General features: G+C 42.5%; 1 protein-coding gene across 1 annotated transcript in view; it reads left to right on the top strand.

Annotated features, from left to right (window-relative positions):
• The first annotated feature begins 1,952 nt into the window (after positions 1-1,952).
• LOC118788105 (multiple C2 and transmembrane domain-containing protein 2-like) overlaps positions 1,953-16,782 on the top strand; it is a 51,676-nt gene continuing 36,846 nt past the window's right edge. Inside the window, exons 1-4 of the mRNA XM_036543976.1 lie at positions 1,953-2,079; positions 9,272-9,799; positions 13,661-13,717; positions 14,588-14,696. Coding sequence (XP_036399869.1) covers positions 9,332-9,799; positions 13,661-13,717; positions 14,588-14,696 — 634 coding nt within the window. The 5' untranslated portion in view covers positions 1,953-2,079; positions 9,272-9,331. The remainder of the gene's footprint in view (positions 2,080-9,271; positions 9,800-13,660; positions 13,718-14,587; positions 14,697-16,782) is intronic.

Raw genomic sequence — 16,782 nt, 5'->3', positions numbered from 1 at the left:
TTTATCTGGCAGATAAAGTCAGACAAGCAGCTGCTTCACCCAGCTTGGAGGTGCAGCTCAGTGTGAGGCCTAAAACCTGTTCATAAATGCAAGTGCTGATTGGTCTATTCAGCTTGATGATGTCATATCAATTAAGATGGGTATTTTATCAGCCAATTCAGTCTGATGGAATAGCCACCAATGTTATTTCCAAAGAAACTCACTCTCCTTTTAGACATGGCTGCAGGGGATGGCAGTCTACAGCATCAAACAACGTGAGATAACAACATTTAACAAGTGTCTTTTTGTGAGCCATAAACCAACATACAACACTGGTTTCATTAACACATCTTCAGAAATAATGTTGACGGGATCATAACTCTATTGACGCTATTTTCCCTTGGTTGCATTTTTTGTCTCGTTCATTTAATTTCGCCAGCAGGTGGCGGCAAACTACAATGCTCAAAGGGTTTCCCTAGAAACTGAACCGATAACGAAAACATCTACACCCAGTGAAATTCACAAATGTCCTTATTACAATTTACAATCTGGCATTGTTATTAATGTCTACTATTCATTATGACTAAATGGTCGTGCAATATCAACCGTTTTGTTTTGATTTTAAGCTATTAAATGATACAGCATACACACATTTTACGAGGATTGTGAACATTTAGACTTCTAAAAATAAATCTATCTGGTAAAAACAAACAAGCAAAAACAATGTAAAAAAGAAGTTATTCATGTGAGTGACCATAGAAAACCGTTACATCATTCTCACATTGCTGTGACTTTCTTCTTATCATACGTACACACAACTTGAACTAGATGCGACCAGATAAAAGAATTACTTCCACAAAATTACTGTCTTTTTAAACGGCACTCAAACAGCAGTGCTGTAATTTAAACATGTAAAATGGTCACTGGCCTACTGTTTCAGGCTCGCTGTTCAGGATGTTGTTACATCTGCTGCCAGTAGGTGGAGCACAGAACACTCGACTACCCCTCTACATCTGTATCCATTTGTGAAGGGGGATGTGAAGATGTTCTGAATAAATTTGAAACTTCTTAAAATGATTGCATTGGGACAAAGAAGAAATGGTGCGATTATATGGGCTGGTATTATCATGGAAGACGGAAGTGGGCGATCTGTTGAGTGCTAGGTTTTTGTTGCAATGACCAGCGCATTTTACCCACTGCATCTCTATATTGCGTATATTGGTACATCCAACTGTTGCAAAAGAGGACAAGGAGTTGGGGTAATAAAACTGCACAATTATCTGTTTTATTTTATGGAAATAGAAAAAACCCCATAAAACAGCAAGTGCAAGCTATGCGTGTAAAAAGCGCTGATGCTATTGGACCGAACATTTAACCATCATCACATCCTTTACCAAGAGAACACTGGATGGCAGATGCTTTATTACAGTTACAAGTATTGCGTTGAATATGGTGCTCCGTGATAAATCTGGTCCCATGAAGTATTAGAAAACTCTTTCAGGTCCATTAGCCAAAGGTATTCTATTATCCAACAGCAGTAGCTTATAAAATGCTGAAAAACAGGTCCGTATTTCAGAATGAGGAACCTAAATTACACCCGATTTCACTGTGGTTGACTAGACTTTCTGTTTTTTTTTCATTCCTCCATATCCTACCTTTTATCTTTCCTGTTTTCACTGAAACCTCGTGAGGGCATTATTGCCTTCCCCTACGGTATTTCTATTCATCTCGAAATGAGAGGCCCACAGATATTTTTTTTCCACTCTGTTGATGGTATCTATAATTATTTATATATCTATACATCTATATAACTATATAGATATATAAAGAGTACATGCATTTCATTCGTAATGCCACAAAAGCATAACCCAAACGTGGATACGCTTTCAAGAACATGCCACATTTTACATCGGCACAAACCTGTTCTGCCCGAGCCCCTCCCCTTTAACCATATTCACCCCACAAGTTGACGAGGAAGTCAGTTTGAACAGCCGCGATGCTCGTAGATGTTGCGCTGTACGATTGATTAAAACTCTTTCCCCCATCATCATTTGTATCGGACTAAGGAAACTTGAGAATGCCTCTGCCAGCGGAAAACAGGTAATTCTGTGAACGAAATGTTTGTTTTGAATGCACAAGTGGCAGAAACTCTTCAGGTGTATGCGTTGCGCTCTGTGGTCTTCGCTCCAGGTGTGCCACTTGGAGATTTACCTGTTGAGTTTATGACTACAGTCGTAAAGAGCTTCTACAGAGCTTCTATCGCATGCAAACCTGGAGATAAACTTCATTTTGTCAACACAAATTTCCGATGTCCAGTAACATTTGTTCACCTTTAATTTTTCGGGTGATGGAGTAAGCGACAAGTGCGTTTCTATTTTCTGTTTCCCCGTTTGGGCCGAAGAAACCCCTCTTTTTGAAAGGGGCTCAATAACATCACAGCACACTGACTGTTTTATGTAATGTACCAATGTAAGGCTAATGTTGAGTACTCTGAGAGTTAAACGTAGTTTGGAGAGTTTAGTGAAGGCTTAATATTTCAGAGATACAGCTGCCTCGTGTATTGCCACTGTGATTTTCACGATTGAGTCGAGAGTTTATCGTGGTTTCCTGTAGTTCTGTAGAACTTAGTATGCAACCACAGCCTACTTTTGATAGCCTAAAACGGGTCAAATTAATCATTAGCTAGTGTCCTTGCATGTAACAAACGGTTTATTGAATGTTTTGTCACCTGACTTGATATTTTTACAGCCCGTTACATTCCTAGGTTGCGCAAGCACAAGACACTAGCTCATTCTATTTCTTGTTTTTTTTTTGTTTGGTTTTGACTCCTGTAAATAATCATGTGCGATGTGTTCTGCTTCTACCCGGGGCTATTCATTCCTCGCTACACAAGTACCAAGTTACCAAAAAAAGGCAAACATGTGACCATCATTCAGTGCATGTGCTTCAGATTGTGTAGATTTAAAACCTGGTTTATGTTCCCATCGTTGAACCTGTAAGTGACGTTTAGTAGCAAAACGTCTGACATCAAGATGTCACGCTTTTAACGACTGTCTTGCATAATATCCAATGAAGAACATTTTGTGAATAAGGTAGTGCTTGAGAGTGCCAAGAGGGGTAGGTTGTAGCTGTTGGCACATTCGTTCTCTGGAGACTTACCACCAGCATGTGTGAACATCCTGACTTTTCATCCTGAGAGGTTTTCTTAGCCAAGGGTGTGGTGGTAGCAGTGTACACTCTCACCATGGAAAACTACCATGGTAGGCTTCCTTTCAAACACATGGCACGTTTCAGTTTTGTATTATCTGTTTTTTTCTTTTGATGACAGAGTGACTATTGTTTTCTCAGAGCACGCTTAGCAGTGTTGTGTTATATAAAAAGCAGGTGATCTCCTTGAAAGAAATTCCCAATGTCAGTCTGCGTGCGGACAGAGTCGCCTGTCTGCGTCGAGCCAGAGACGCTGAAGGCAAAGCAAACACCTGCTTCACAAAAGGGGCTCGGCCTTGCCATTCACAGCAAGGCTGGCTGGATCTTGCATCAGAGTACGCGCGTGTTTGTGGAGGACGCGTCCCAGCCCGTGACGTACGGCACTGGTGTCTCCCACGTGAGTCGCCTGTTGTGTTCGGAGGGGCGTGTGGCGCAGGGGTTATAACACTGCATTGTGGACCCCGACTTCTTCGGTGTCTGTTCTGGATGGAGCGCAGCACTACTGTTGCAGGCTTAAGCAAAGCACACAAACTTCACCTGTAGTGGAGATCCAGCTTGCTGAGTCTGCGGGGTATAAAACTCTGCATCTGCGGTGAGTTTTGAATCACGTTTATTGGACTTGCTGAGTATAAAATGCTGAATTTATAATCCATAGGTTATGGGTTCTAATCCAGTGGTTACGGGCATAGTTCCCAGGCGGGGCACTGCTGCTGGTCCCTTGGGTAAGGTACTAAACCTGAATTACAACAGTGACATATGCAGCTGCTCAAATGGACATTATGTAAAGATGTAAACAAAGTGAGTGGCCCCAGGTAAGGGTATGCTAAGTCATGTAAAATAAAGAGATTCCTGGCTTTTTCGGAGATCTGCTATATTTCCCCAGGATGCTAGCCGTCCCGGGACAGCTTATTTGGCTCTGCGGCTCCCCTCTACAGATGGGGGCTGGTGGTAGTTGCTCTCTGCCAGCTGGGGGTTGAATGCTGGCCGGTGCCCAGCGCGTTGTCACTGGATTAGCGGGCTGTGGTTTTGACTGCACAGTACAGTGTGTATCCCTGGGAGCAATTGCTATGTAAGTGACAGGCCACCTGTCCCAAAATCAGCCCACACCCAGCCTCTTGTCCTCCTTTTACCTGTTTGTCAGGAGGGGGGATGGGGGATCCTTTCATAATTTGATGTCAATTATGATGGGGGGAAGACAGGCTCAGAGTCAAATGCTTACGGAGCACCATGTAGTTGAACCAGTGTGAACACTGGCGTTCTGTTCAGATGTGGTGAGTACTTGGGAATCACCATGAGTGCTGCTGTTTGCTCAATGCAAAGCGAACAAAGTTGTTTTTGTAATAGGCTGTGAATTTTAATCTAAGATGCAAATAAACTGAAAGGAATAAAACAAACATAATCGTATAGCCTCCAAATGGGTGATGAGCATCGCACTGGTGGAATAAGTCTAACGGGGCATGGCTCTGGCCCCTGCCCCTTCTGATTTAAAAACATTTTCACCAAATTTCATTTGGTGAACCTCACTGGTCGAGGTGCAGAGCCGCATGCAGAGTGACAGGTGAAATCTGCAATGACTTGATACCCTACAGCACTGGTCTTGGAGATCTAGCACCCAGTCTGTTTTCCACATCACCCCAAGTCACCTGTTTCTAAAGGAGATAGGTCACCTCTTAATGACTGATGTGTAAGGATGCGGGTTTCCATTCAAGTCTAGAATTTGTAGTCTATTTCTCAGAGATTTCCACTACTAAAATGAATACCAGAGAAGACAGCGTGTGGCTATTTTCGTATGAACTCTAATTACTGTCCAGGATCAATTTTTAAACTGTGACACTGGATTTGTGTAGTGTGAATTGTCACGGTAAAGGTGACATGCATGACAAAAACAATCTGGCCAACCGTTATTAGTGGCTTCAGTTTCAATATCATTGTGGCTGAAGTGTGAAACACACCCTGTGCATTTCCAGTGAAGGACACACTACGCTTGTCCCTTTTACCTGTTGTTTGCAGTGCTCTTTCTAAAAAGTCCACACAGGAAGCACATCCCGGTACGGCATTAAATATACACACTTTCTCTGTTTGCATGTATGGGGTTCAGTGCTCTGTACCTTTCTCTGGAAAAATTCATGTGTTAACATCAATAATAACATTAATATTTATGTTAATACTGGTCTTAGACAGAGGTCATATTCTCTGTGAGTCCTTTGGTGATTAAAGCCTTTGGATTTTACATCTCATCGGGTTACTTGTCCACCTCGGTTGTGCAGTCCAGGCGAAGGGAGACTGGTGTCCATTGTGAAAGCTTATCGAGACACAGAGAGCTCCAACTGGCCGCTTCAAGGACAGGGTCATGACCTTAGCTGTTTCCCCCTCCCACCTCTGTTCCATCAAGCACAACCTCTTTTATTTATTTCAAATATTTTAGTCAGGCTTAATCCGATTCCTCATATTCAGGACAAGCTACGCAAAATGGAGTGCACTGAACTCCTGGGTTAAGCGTTTGCCACATCCTTGGTACCAAAGATATGCTTCAATATTTAAATAAGAGGAAGGGTTTAAGGACTCTCTGTGTGCATATGTCATGACTCATAGCGGAATGCACTTTCTTCCCTGCATATGCTCCTAGCTTCAAGGGCTACTGCTGGTTTATGTTACTCCATATTCCACACACATTATTCCATACATTATTTACCTAATGGCTTTAAATTTGTTAATTCATCAAAAATACCATTTAGCTGGAGAGAGAAAGTTTTCAGAAGTGACTTTTTATGTCCCAAAGAACCTTTAAATTAACAAAAAGGAAAGGGAAAAAAAAAACGAAGGACGTTTTTAAATCCCTGTTTGCATCAGACGCTGGTTTGCTTGTCCGTTTGCTGGATCCCAGTCCGAGTCCGTATTCGTCCTCAAAATCATTGGCCTAATTGTGATGGAGTCACTGCGAGGTATGGATAAACAATATTTAAACCCGTAAGAGGCTTACAGCCTTAATGCATTTTGAAATTGTATTTTCGCCGCGGCAGCGGGGCATGCAGCGAGCAGATGCGGGCCGGGTGGAGGGCGCGGCACGCGGACGGTGGCGTGGAAACGAGGCCCGCTCTGCGGCGGGATTACCGCGCTGTAATCTCGCCGTACGCGGTTCTCTCCTGCCCTCTCTGTTCGGTCAGATCGTCCGTCTGCGTTGCCGTGCGCTCCTGCCATGACTGACAGACCACCTCTGCATAGACCCCGCTGTGTCCTGTCACTCTGTCCTCACGCACACTCGCTACATGTGTTTCTCACACGGTGTTCTTCCTCATCCTGCCACACGTTTACATCCTGACATTGTACATCTCACTGCCTCTTTGTAACATTTTTTTTTCATGTAATCATTTTATTACTTCATGTTGCAGTTATTGTGGGAATAATTCTTAATCTGTGGATGAGTTTAACAGTTATAATGGTAGTACTGTACCGTTTTCGTGGAACATACTAATATACTCACATGATATGTGACTAATGTGTGTGTTATTTTCCTGGCTGAGAATCACCAAGTAAATGGTCCTTGAGCTGACAGACAGGACAATTGCAGGTCAGCATTGTATTAAGGCACTGCAGTTTTGTCCATCCAAAAAAACGGTCTCAGTTTTATGAGTTAATTGACTTACAGTGTAGTTATATATGGCTATAATATTAGATTATATGAGTTGGGCTTTATATTATCTTAGGAAGGGGGATATTGCCTGTCTTTGCAGAGTAATTTTAGTACTGGATTGTGGATCACTGATTCAAGTGTGAGTACTGAGACTGTAAGGAGCGTTTGAGATCCCAGCAAGTCGGTGCATGCAGGAGTGCTAGGATCCTACACATTTTAATTAATCCACTCTCATAGGAATTAATCAGGGCGAAAAGCCTCATTTTCACCTTCACACAAACATTTTCTTATAAATAAGGGCACTTAGATTTCTTTCTGTTTTCCACAAATTGGTTTTGGAGGCACTTTAAACATATGTCTGTTTCAACAGTTTTATTCCTTGCTAGTATTTTTTGTTTGCTGTGTTGATAGCACCATTGAATGATCAATGCTGACTTGCTGAGTTAAGGTAGTTCCAGGGTAAACTAGTTTCCTGGACAGAGAAACATGGTTCTTATAATCGTCGTATCACTGTGAATTTTGGATTCTAGGATACATTCTTAGAATGTTCTCTGATTGTTCTTTTCCCACACGCTGGAAGACATTTCAAATGCTCGCGTCATTGGTGAGAAGGAGTTTTAGACGTGCGCTGATAGCAGTACAGTAACAGATGTGTGACAGGCCAGATCATGCCTCGCTCCCCAGGTCTAATAGCGTCTCTTGGCACTTGCAGCATATCGTCACCCTTCTAGCTCATGAACAGGTAGGACATGAAGAAGCAGTAACCGGTATGGCCTTACGGAGGAGGTGGTTGTCCTCAGTCGGGTGCTCTGTCCAAAAAATCAGAAAAATTCAGGTCTTCGTCTTTATTGGTACAAAGCTTTTGTGAGTGCGATTTTATTGTGGAATTAACTCTAAATAGTTATCAAAAACATGCCATATACAGGATACTAAAGACATGTTTTGTTTAAAACATAAACTTTATTTAAAGTTTCATCTGTAACATGAAAAATAGTGTTGTCACTGTGTTGACACTGACATTACTTTCAAGTAATGTAAATCTTCAAGTGATGTAAATTCCATAAACATTGCAACAGAAATGGAGTAAAACAAACAAATATATTTACAAAAACTGGCGTGTGCGTCTTCCATTGAAATGAACCATAATTACTTACAATTACTGTACATGTGAATAGAAGAACATGTCACAGAGGCGTTTGTTGAGGGAGCCTTTTGCTGTGAATGAATTAAGGCCGAGGAAGTCGATGCCAAAGACAGCGCGCCAGTTGCGAAACACAGGAGAACTTCATCTAAATACAATCGAACGGCAATAAAGGAACATCAGCGGGGGAGACGAGGGGAAGCAGTCTCACCGTTTCCACGGAGCTTCTAATATAGCTGTCAGGCTCATTCTGTCAGTCACTCTCTGGCGCTTACAGAGAAAGGGGCTTCATAATAATTTGCCTGCTATGGTGATTATTCTGTGTTGGAGGATTTTTAATTACAGAAATGGTGACAAGTATGAGGCGCAGAGGCAAGACAAGACAGGTGAATTTTGTAAATGTGAAGTAAATGAAAGAATAAAATAGCACACAGAGCTGCTGCCTAGCCAAGTACATTATACTCAAACCTATGCCAGTGTCAGTCTTTTGAAACAACTGAGCCTTCCTTTGTAATGAAGGACAAAAGAAACATGTGCCTATTTGTTTTAATTAAGACAATTAAGTGATTTGTGCTACATTTTGCATGTTCCTCTGTGTAGAAAGACAGTTTGATCGATTTTACCTTGAATTTGTAATGTCTACCTCACATCATGCTAAATGAGGTCTTTGCTGCTGCCATTCAGATCTTGGATCGTCTCAGTGCTGCTGAGCTTTTCATAAGAGCTGCCTGCTGAATATCCCCATTGGTACAGCAGAATGATGTGACACTGAATGAGTCTGACTACTAACCGAGTCAGTCTTTTTCACTGCAGTGCCAGACCATGGGACGTTAAATGAAAATAACATGTATCTACCATTTTCCTCCTTGTAATATATGAATATATAAAACTTGTAGTGCATTTACTGACATCCCCCTGGAAACCTTGTCATTTTGACAATGACAAGTGTGTCTTTTTCTCTAAAACATTACATTTCCAGTTTAAATGTGTGTAAATACAGTAGTTAGTACTGTTAGTATAGTAATAAGTGACCATGTTTCTATCACATGTTGAAAATAAAAATAAAGGTGTCATTTTACTGTTGTGGAGAAGAAGTAATGCTATCATTTGTTTCTTGATTACAGATGGGTATAAAATCCTATGAAAGAATACTTTTCATTCATTTGTCAGAGAGATTAGTGTTTTGCTGTTGATATTTCAGCTGCAAGTAATGACAATGAAAACTGTAACTTTAATACTGAATAAAACATTGGCCTACCAGGTAATACGACGTTTCTAGAACTTAACGCTTTTTTTGCACTTGTCCCTTGCAGTTGGCAGTGAAGGTCGCGCTTGTGAGGCTTTGGGCGACTCCCTCACCCCCTCCCCCCACTATGGAGGCCAAAAAGACCACGGTGTGGGGAAACCTGCGACAGAGGGCCAAGCCCTTGTTAGACAACATGAGGAAGGCCAAGAAGAGCCCTGACAAGCCGGAGGTGCGGAAGAAGGGGGTGCTGGACCACAGGCTGAGCGTGTCCGTTCCTGACATGAGGCGTGTGCAGCGGGAGGCCGCCCCCGCGCCCGTGCAGGCGCGCATGTCCGCCGGCCCCCGGATGCCGGGCCCCGACGCCCCGGTGTATGGCACTGGCTCAGTGGACCGGCTGAGCGTGCCCGCCCCGGACGTCGCCGACAGCACCTCTCTGGGGTCTGTGAGCAGCACCCCCTCGGAGGACACCCCCACTCTGCATGTGACGCCTTGTTCGGGGGGAGCAGAGAGAGGGGAGAGTCCGGACACCGCCGAACGCCCTGGTCTGCCAGTCTGGGATGCCCGGGCTCTGGACATGTCGGAGAGCACGAGTGAGGTCAGAACTGTTCGGCTAGCTTTTCCTATTCATATGAAACATTGATTTCTGTCATGCACGTGGTCCAGACATTTCATTTTCCCTTTTCATTGACGGTAAGTGTTAATAGCAGTACGGTTTGTTTAGTGAGTTAAGTTATTTAATTAAGTTATTAATGCTGCCTATGCATTCATTAAAAGCTTAACAGACTCAATAGCATCAACTTGGGGCACTGCCAGAGTTGTCACCTTCAGACTTAAGATTCTAAATTAGGCACTGTGGAAAATTTACATTATACATTTATAGAACTAGTTATAGTGGTCATTGACTTGGTGCATGTAGGGAGTGGCAATTACCAATAATTTCCTAACTATTTGCCACTGACATGAATACTTACTAAAGCTTTGCTAAACAATTTTTTCATTGTGTAAATGTAGGCATTTTTAAAATGGCTTCAGTTCTAGTGGAAAATGCCTTTCATTACTTATACTTTCTACACTTACATATTTTGTTGGAGTATTATGCATTGTGCCACATCACTTAACATTACAGCACACAGGAAAGCCTCTCGCTCTTGGTTACGGCCCTTCCTCTAGCAGATTACACGTAAAGGAGAGTTGCGCTCGTCAAATTTGTTTTAGCTTGTCTGAAAGATAATCGCCGGTCGTTGCCCCTGTTGAAGGATCTCTCTGTCCAGCTTGATTAGAACAGAGAGAGCTGCAGGCAGCATGGCAGTCCAACTCAAGCCCTGCAGCCTGTTATTTTTCAGAGCCGTTACTTAATGTGAGCAAAATGTAAGATTGTAGGTTTGAAAGGCACTGAAGTGAAGAACACTGAACGCTGGAGCTAATTCTGACATGAAATACTGTAATACAGGTCCTGTGTGTGACAGACATATGACAGGCTTAACAATGCTGTTTGTTCACTCTGTTTAGAGCAGGGCCATAATCTCTATCAAAACTGACTATTTTCACCCCTTAGTGTCTACTGACAAAGATGGGTATTGTCACACCCTTCTTCATGCCTTTCACAGCAAGGAGCATTTTTTTGCTGGGTTTAAAAAAAGAAAAAAAGAAGAAAGTGAAGTTGCACCGCATTATAATTCTTGCTGTCACCAAGTGATGTTCTCCCGTTCATAGGATTGCCTGGCTTGGTTTGATTTGTGTCTAGTCTCTGCTATGGTGGAGACCCTCTGCACATTGATTAGACTGAGGGACTCCCCTTGTGTCTGGTATGGACACAGTGCTGTGAAAGTGGCTGTCATAAATGGCCCAGGTGAACCTTGTCTTGGGATCTGTTTTCTAAACATTAACATGGGCTGTTCTCTCAAATGGCCAATATAAATATACTGAACCAATAACGTACTTTTTAAAGAAATTATGTTTGTAAGTGTAATTGAGGCAAACACTTCAGTTGCATGAACCAGGCTCATATCAAGTCCATGGGCCTTACACGCAGGGAAAGCCGCATGTTATGTCCAACCAAACATTTTCCCTGGGGTTAATTTTGTCGCGGAGCCGCTGGTGGTGCCTTTTCAGTACCGGCTCCTGGTAGCTGTTTTCATTGAAAATGCGCTTGTGAGCTCAGCAGGTGCAGAAACAGTGGCACTGCAGTCCCAGCACAGCATATGCCAGACATACCCTATTTGTCTTTGCCTTGTCATCTTGAGCACGGCTTGTGTCATGGAAGCTTTTTCGGTGTGAGTTTCATGGTAGGGTGCGTCTCAGTTTGTAAAGCTAAATGGACCTCGTGTGTACAGATTAGTTTACACGTATTGGTTTTGTTTTCGGTGGTCAAAGCACTGATGCCCAGGTGGAGGAAGCGCTGCCTTTGGTCGTGACATTCGATCCTGTAAAGGGGATAAACAGGAACCAGAGACCCAGGGGCTTGTAGCATTGGGGCATTGTGCTAGCATTGTCCTCCCTGTTTACTGAGCACAGGTGGACGCTATTGCAGATGCTTAGGTGATCTCCCTGAGCACGTCCCTCCAGAGAAACCGCATCTGCGTCCACTTGTTTCCAGGCCAACTGATATCCACATCCCCAAAGCGCTTTGTCCTGTGTTCATCTCAGGCCCTTTGCTCTACGTTCATCATGGAAGTGTTCAAGGTGAAATGTGTTTCAGGATGGCATGCTAGGCATGTGGTATCCTCAAATGTATATTACAGTAGAATTTAGAATCCTTTAAGTGGCTGATTCTTCATACACACGTAGCATCAGCATGTGGGTGACCACCAACCAGTCCATGGTAAACTTCTTGGACAGCATTGGCTGAAAATATGAAAATTGCTTAAATCTTGTCCGTCAAGTTTCTTTTTTTTCAGTTGGATTTTTTGTCCGTAGATACTTACACACTGAGGTTCAGGATTGCTGTCTTTAAACAAACCCATAGTGAAAAGTGTTTGCTTTGAAATAGCTGTTGGTTAACACAGTGGTTGTGTGACAGCTGGAGTGCGTTATGTCTGTGTGATGCCTCTACAGTAGTTTGCGGATTGCAGGGGAAGCAGTGTTCAAGGCTGCTATGTCTAAACTGAGGCAGGTTGGTAGGCCTTGCAAATTTACCCCATGAACCTTGCTGATAAACTGTGATTGGTGACCATGGCACTAAACAAGCCATGGACTTTTGCAAGGGCGAAGTTAGTGTTTACTCAGATGACTCTTTGGTTAAACCAATGTGCATACAAGCATAGGCTTAACAGGAGAAGAATGTTCATTTGGTCAAACATGTCTTTATTTAGAGTTTTCATGGTAATGTACTCAGTAAACATGCGATAATCCTTTAATGAAGTGTTTCCACAGCCAGCAGAAAATCCTCCCTCAAATTATAAATAGCTTATGCAATATGTGCCTGAATTTATAGTTTAATTTATTAATATTCCTAAATGTAATTACTGAATGTAAGCAAAGTGTGATTGCGCATACACTGTATATCACAATACTTCCTTTGGGAATTTAGATACACAACATCTGTGATGCACTGGAGTATATGTAATGATTTATTTATAGGCTTGGATGATTTCCACTGTTTAAATGCAAAAATACAACCATAAGTTGATTGAATGAAACCAGTGCTCTCACAGTGAATGAGATCATCTCCCTCAAACCATTGAGTGACAGTACAGAGGCAGATTATTCAATGGTTTGGATAAACAGTCCTGTGGAATCCCACTTTGATGTCTGTGTAACATCTCCTTTAAGGACATTAATGTGCAGTTAATATGTCGTGCGGAAATGTACGCGAAATCTGCTGAACCTACACTGTGATTATCTATCTGTATTCAGAATGCTGATGGCTTGATTGTGTATTTGTGTTGAATGAAATTATGGTTCTGTCTTTGTTTAGGAAAACTGAGCATAGAAAATAGACAAAACAGCTAATAATCAATTAAAAATTTCCATTGTCTGGAAAAACAGTCGTTGGTAGTAGTTGGCTCTTGATGTAAGTGGGTACATTCTTTAGCTCCTTATCTTCCATCCTGTGGATTAGCATCCAGCCTCACAGGAATGGAATTTTTTGCTAAGAACAGAGAGAGCTGTTGGGCACCATGCAAAAGAAGCAAACAGGTAAAAATAATGGCTGATTTATTTTAGTGATTATTAAGGTGATGACCCAACTTGCCCTCTTTTGGTGGATTAACTGATTCGTCGATGTTTTTCATTTATTTTGCCTGTGTTGCTGACATTGTCCCAAGCAAGAATTTAATGTGATGTCTTCATTTTGAGCCACAGCTGTCTTTGCTGTTTCATAGCCTGAAAACAGGGGTGAATATGGAGGAACATCAGTGGCACTGCCATGTAGCCTTCAGTCATCTGAGCTGAACTGTACATTTCCCGCCATTTCTCACAGCATGAACTAATGAAGTGTGTTTTGTTTCCATGCCAGTATGGGGACTGTAATGACATGGATACCCTCTCAGTCCAGGACATGCAGGAGAGCAATGTGAGTACCATTCACAGTGAGGTGTTTCCTGATTGAGCCCTGTGCCATATTACACAATGCAGAGAGGATGGGGGGGATAGACTCTAGGGCACAACAGCTTTATAGGCATCACCTAGACTAGTTAAAATAAAACTCAGAGAAAGTGTTTTGCAGGAACTACTAAGAACATTTTTATTTTTATGTACTGGGTGTGTCCAGAAAATAACCTGGCCTTGGGTCATTTCCAGTGCTGTTCATTAATAATGAGCCATTGCCAGAGAAGGCAAATGAAGGGTCCTGCTCTAATGTTACCAGCTCTCGGCCTTACAGTGGAGCCTCACTGTGACTGATGTGAAACCAGACCGATATGTAAAAGGCCGTAATGTAATAATGTAGATATGTAAAAAATCGTTTTAGAGAATGTACACAGGGTGACGTTACATATATCTGTGGGCAGCGCGAGATGTAGTGGTCACCACTTACAGTTTCACCAAAAGGGTGCAACTGTAAATGCTGTATGTGGGATGAGCAGTGGCATTTGAGATGTGAATAAATATTAAGGATTATGATAAGACAGGCATTATAGAGCATTGTGTCACTGATTATGCAGCTATTTACAAGAAATGTGTACAGCAATAAAATAAAGCCGTATTACAATCTGTTATCTGTCAATTGATCAACAGACAAGCAACAAGCCTATAAGAACCAAAAAAGCCTTTCTATTACATTGCATGTACAGATAAGACCTACACTAACTTGCAGACACTGGGTTGAGGGAAGGAAGCAGCATTAACGAGGGGATGAATGGAGAAAGAATGATGGTGAGATTAGTGGAAAATGTAGAGCCACCCGTGTCCCTCACTGTTCTGCTGCCCCTGTGTGTGCCCGCAGGCCCCCGAGCGGGGAGGGGAGTCGCCCAGCTCTGTCTCTCAGAGAAGCTTCTATCTCCTCACCGTCACGCTGAAAGAGGGACGCAACCTGGTGATCAGAGATCGCTGCGGTAAGCAGGCCGCTTTGCCCCTCACACGGCACTCCAGGGTACTCTCTGCAAACAGCGTCTCTGGAGTTAACTCCAATCTCATGTAATATGGGCATCCAGTTGCAATATTTATAAACTGATTTCATTTTTTTCCCTGGGACTTTCCTCTTCACTTTTGAAATGATGGTTTATAAATGAAAAAAATGAAAGTGAAACCAAAGCCTATTACTGGAATTTCTTCCCCCAAAGAATCACCTCTTAATGTGCCTTTTAACCGATGGGCAGAGAGACTGAATTTGGGTGTGGCTTAATGTTTCTCTGTGAAAACCACAGTATCCTGGACGTGCATCCTTCAGACATTTTTAAACAAATGCTGCCAATCATATCTCAGATGCAGATCTGAGTATGCAGATAGTTCACAGGAGAGAAGAGATAGTTATCTGGCTTGAATTGGCATGCCATTTGTACTGTATATAGCAATGCTTTTGTATTCCTATATGACTAATAGAAATTATATTAATAGCTTTGACTGCACCTAAAGTTGAGGTAAAATTGTTTTAATGACAACACCAGCCTTTCTTGGTACACTCTTCTCTTAGTATACAACAGCCTTCTGTTCAGTTTGGCTTTGTTGTCCATAGGTGCTAATGGAATGCTAATGGAGTTAGCTAATGCTAACTCATGGTTTTCCTCAATTTATTTTAGTGTCGTGAGCGTTATCAGAAGCAGTTTATTGCGGCTTTACAGGTTTTTCCTAAAGCAGTATTATCAGTTTGCACATTGATGAGGTTAAAAGATCATGAACAGCAAGTGGGGAGTTTTTGCAGAGTGAGAGTTTGAGTTGTGTTCCTTTTTGTAGTTGGGGTGTGGGCTGTGGGACAACTTAGACATGGCAAATGCGGTTAAGTGATGTTGAGATGCCCCAGTTTCATCGAGCTCTGCTGTGACCACACAATTCTGCACAACATCCTCAGGCATTTCTACAGTGATTACGGGTGGAGCATCCTAATGGCTGGCACAAGATGCATTCGCTGCAGCAAACCCATTATCCCCGATTCTTGGTCTATACTGAAGTATTAGACTAGATACCCTACCCTTGCCATAGACCCTAGAAAAGAAATGCATCAATTCAGAGATTAGTCTACACAAAATTACAAAGACAACCGTATCTCTTTCATTGCATTTTAATTCTTGCTTTTTGTCTAAAATTGCATGCTTGCACATTCTTTACTCCAGTTTTCCCATTTTCAAGTCAGTGGAATGTGCTTGTAATCAGTACTGTATCTGAGGATAATCTGCTTAAAGGCATGTTAAATATGTTTCAGTAGAACTTTTCCCACCCGCTGTGTTTGTACTACCCACTTGCAGCTTGTGAGTAAATTCTCATCTTTTTCTATGACTGAGAGAACAAGTGGCAAAACATGATTTGTCAGTTGCATTTTTTGAAAGAACACATAGTTAATCTCCTCCTCTTTACCCCAGATGACAGGTAACAATGTAATATCTAAATCCACTGCCTTGTGGTTTTGCCTTAATATATCGATGACCCGTGCTAAGGGAACACTGTGTGCACACCCAATTGCAAACCACACATTCTGAATATGACTGGGCCAGAACAGAGCACCGGTTGTGTGTGTGTGTGTGTGTGTTGTGCTTGACAGCTGGTGATGGATCACCCTTTGTGTGTGTCTAAAGGGCACCTCTTCACACCTGCAGATGAAAGGTTCTGGATTAGCCATATTGAGCGCAGTAGCTGATGACCGGCACGCTGTTGCAGCACAGTATTGCGCTGGGTGCCCTCAGGGCTGCAGTGGCATTCCACAGCATGCTTGGGGGACACACCCATGGATGGGACACGCCATAGTTTTTTTTTATTGCACAACACCGTGGATGTTATTCCAAGGTGTGTGTACATGACAGGCTTGTAGCGGCTTGACTGTCTGCAAAGCAACCTTTCTTCATGTGCCGAAATGTAAAATGCAGGGATGCTTGTTTGAGTATGTAAGGGCATGATCCAGGTGTTTTGGTCTCTGGAGAGGATCTCTGTCATATTCAACCACATACCGGAACACTGCTGTTGCAGTTTTAGTAGAGCGCTCTGCACTCA

Source organism: Megalops cyprinoides, chromosome 13 (genome assembly GCF_013368585.1).
Source record: "Megalops cyprinoides isolate fMegCyp1 chromosome 13, fMegCyp1.pri, whole genome shotgun sequence".
Taxonomy (NCBI): Eukaryota; Metazoa; Chordata; class Actinopteri; order Elopiformes; family Megalopidae; genus Megalops; species Megalops cyprinoides.
This window is presented reverse-complemented; position numbering and strand designations above follow the sequence as displayed.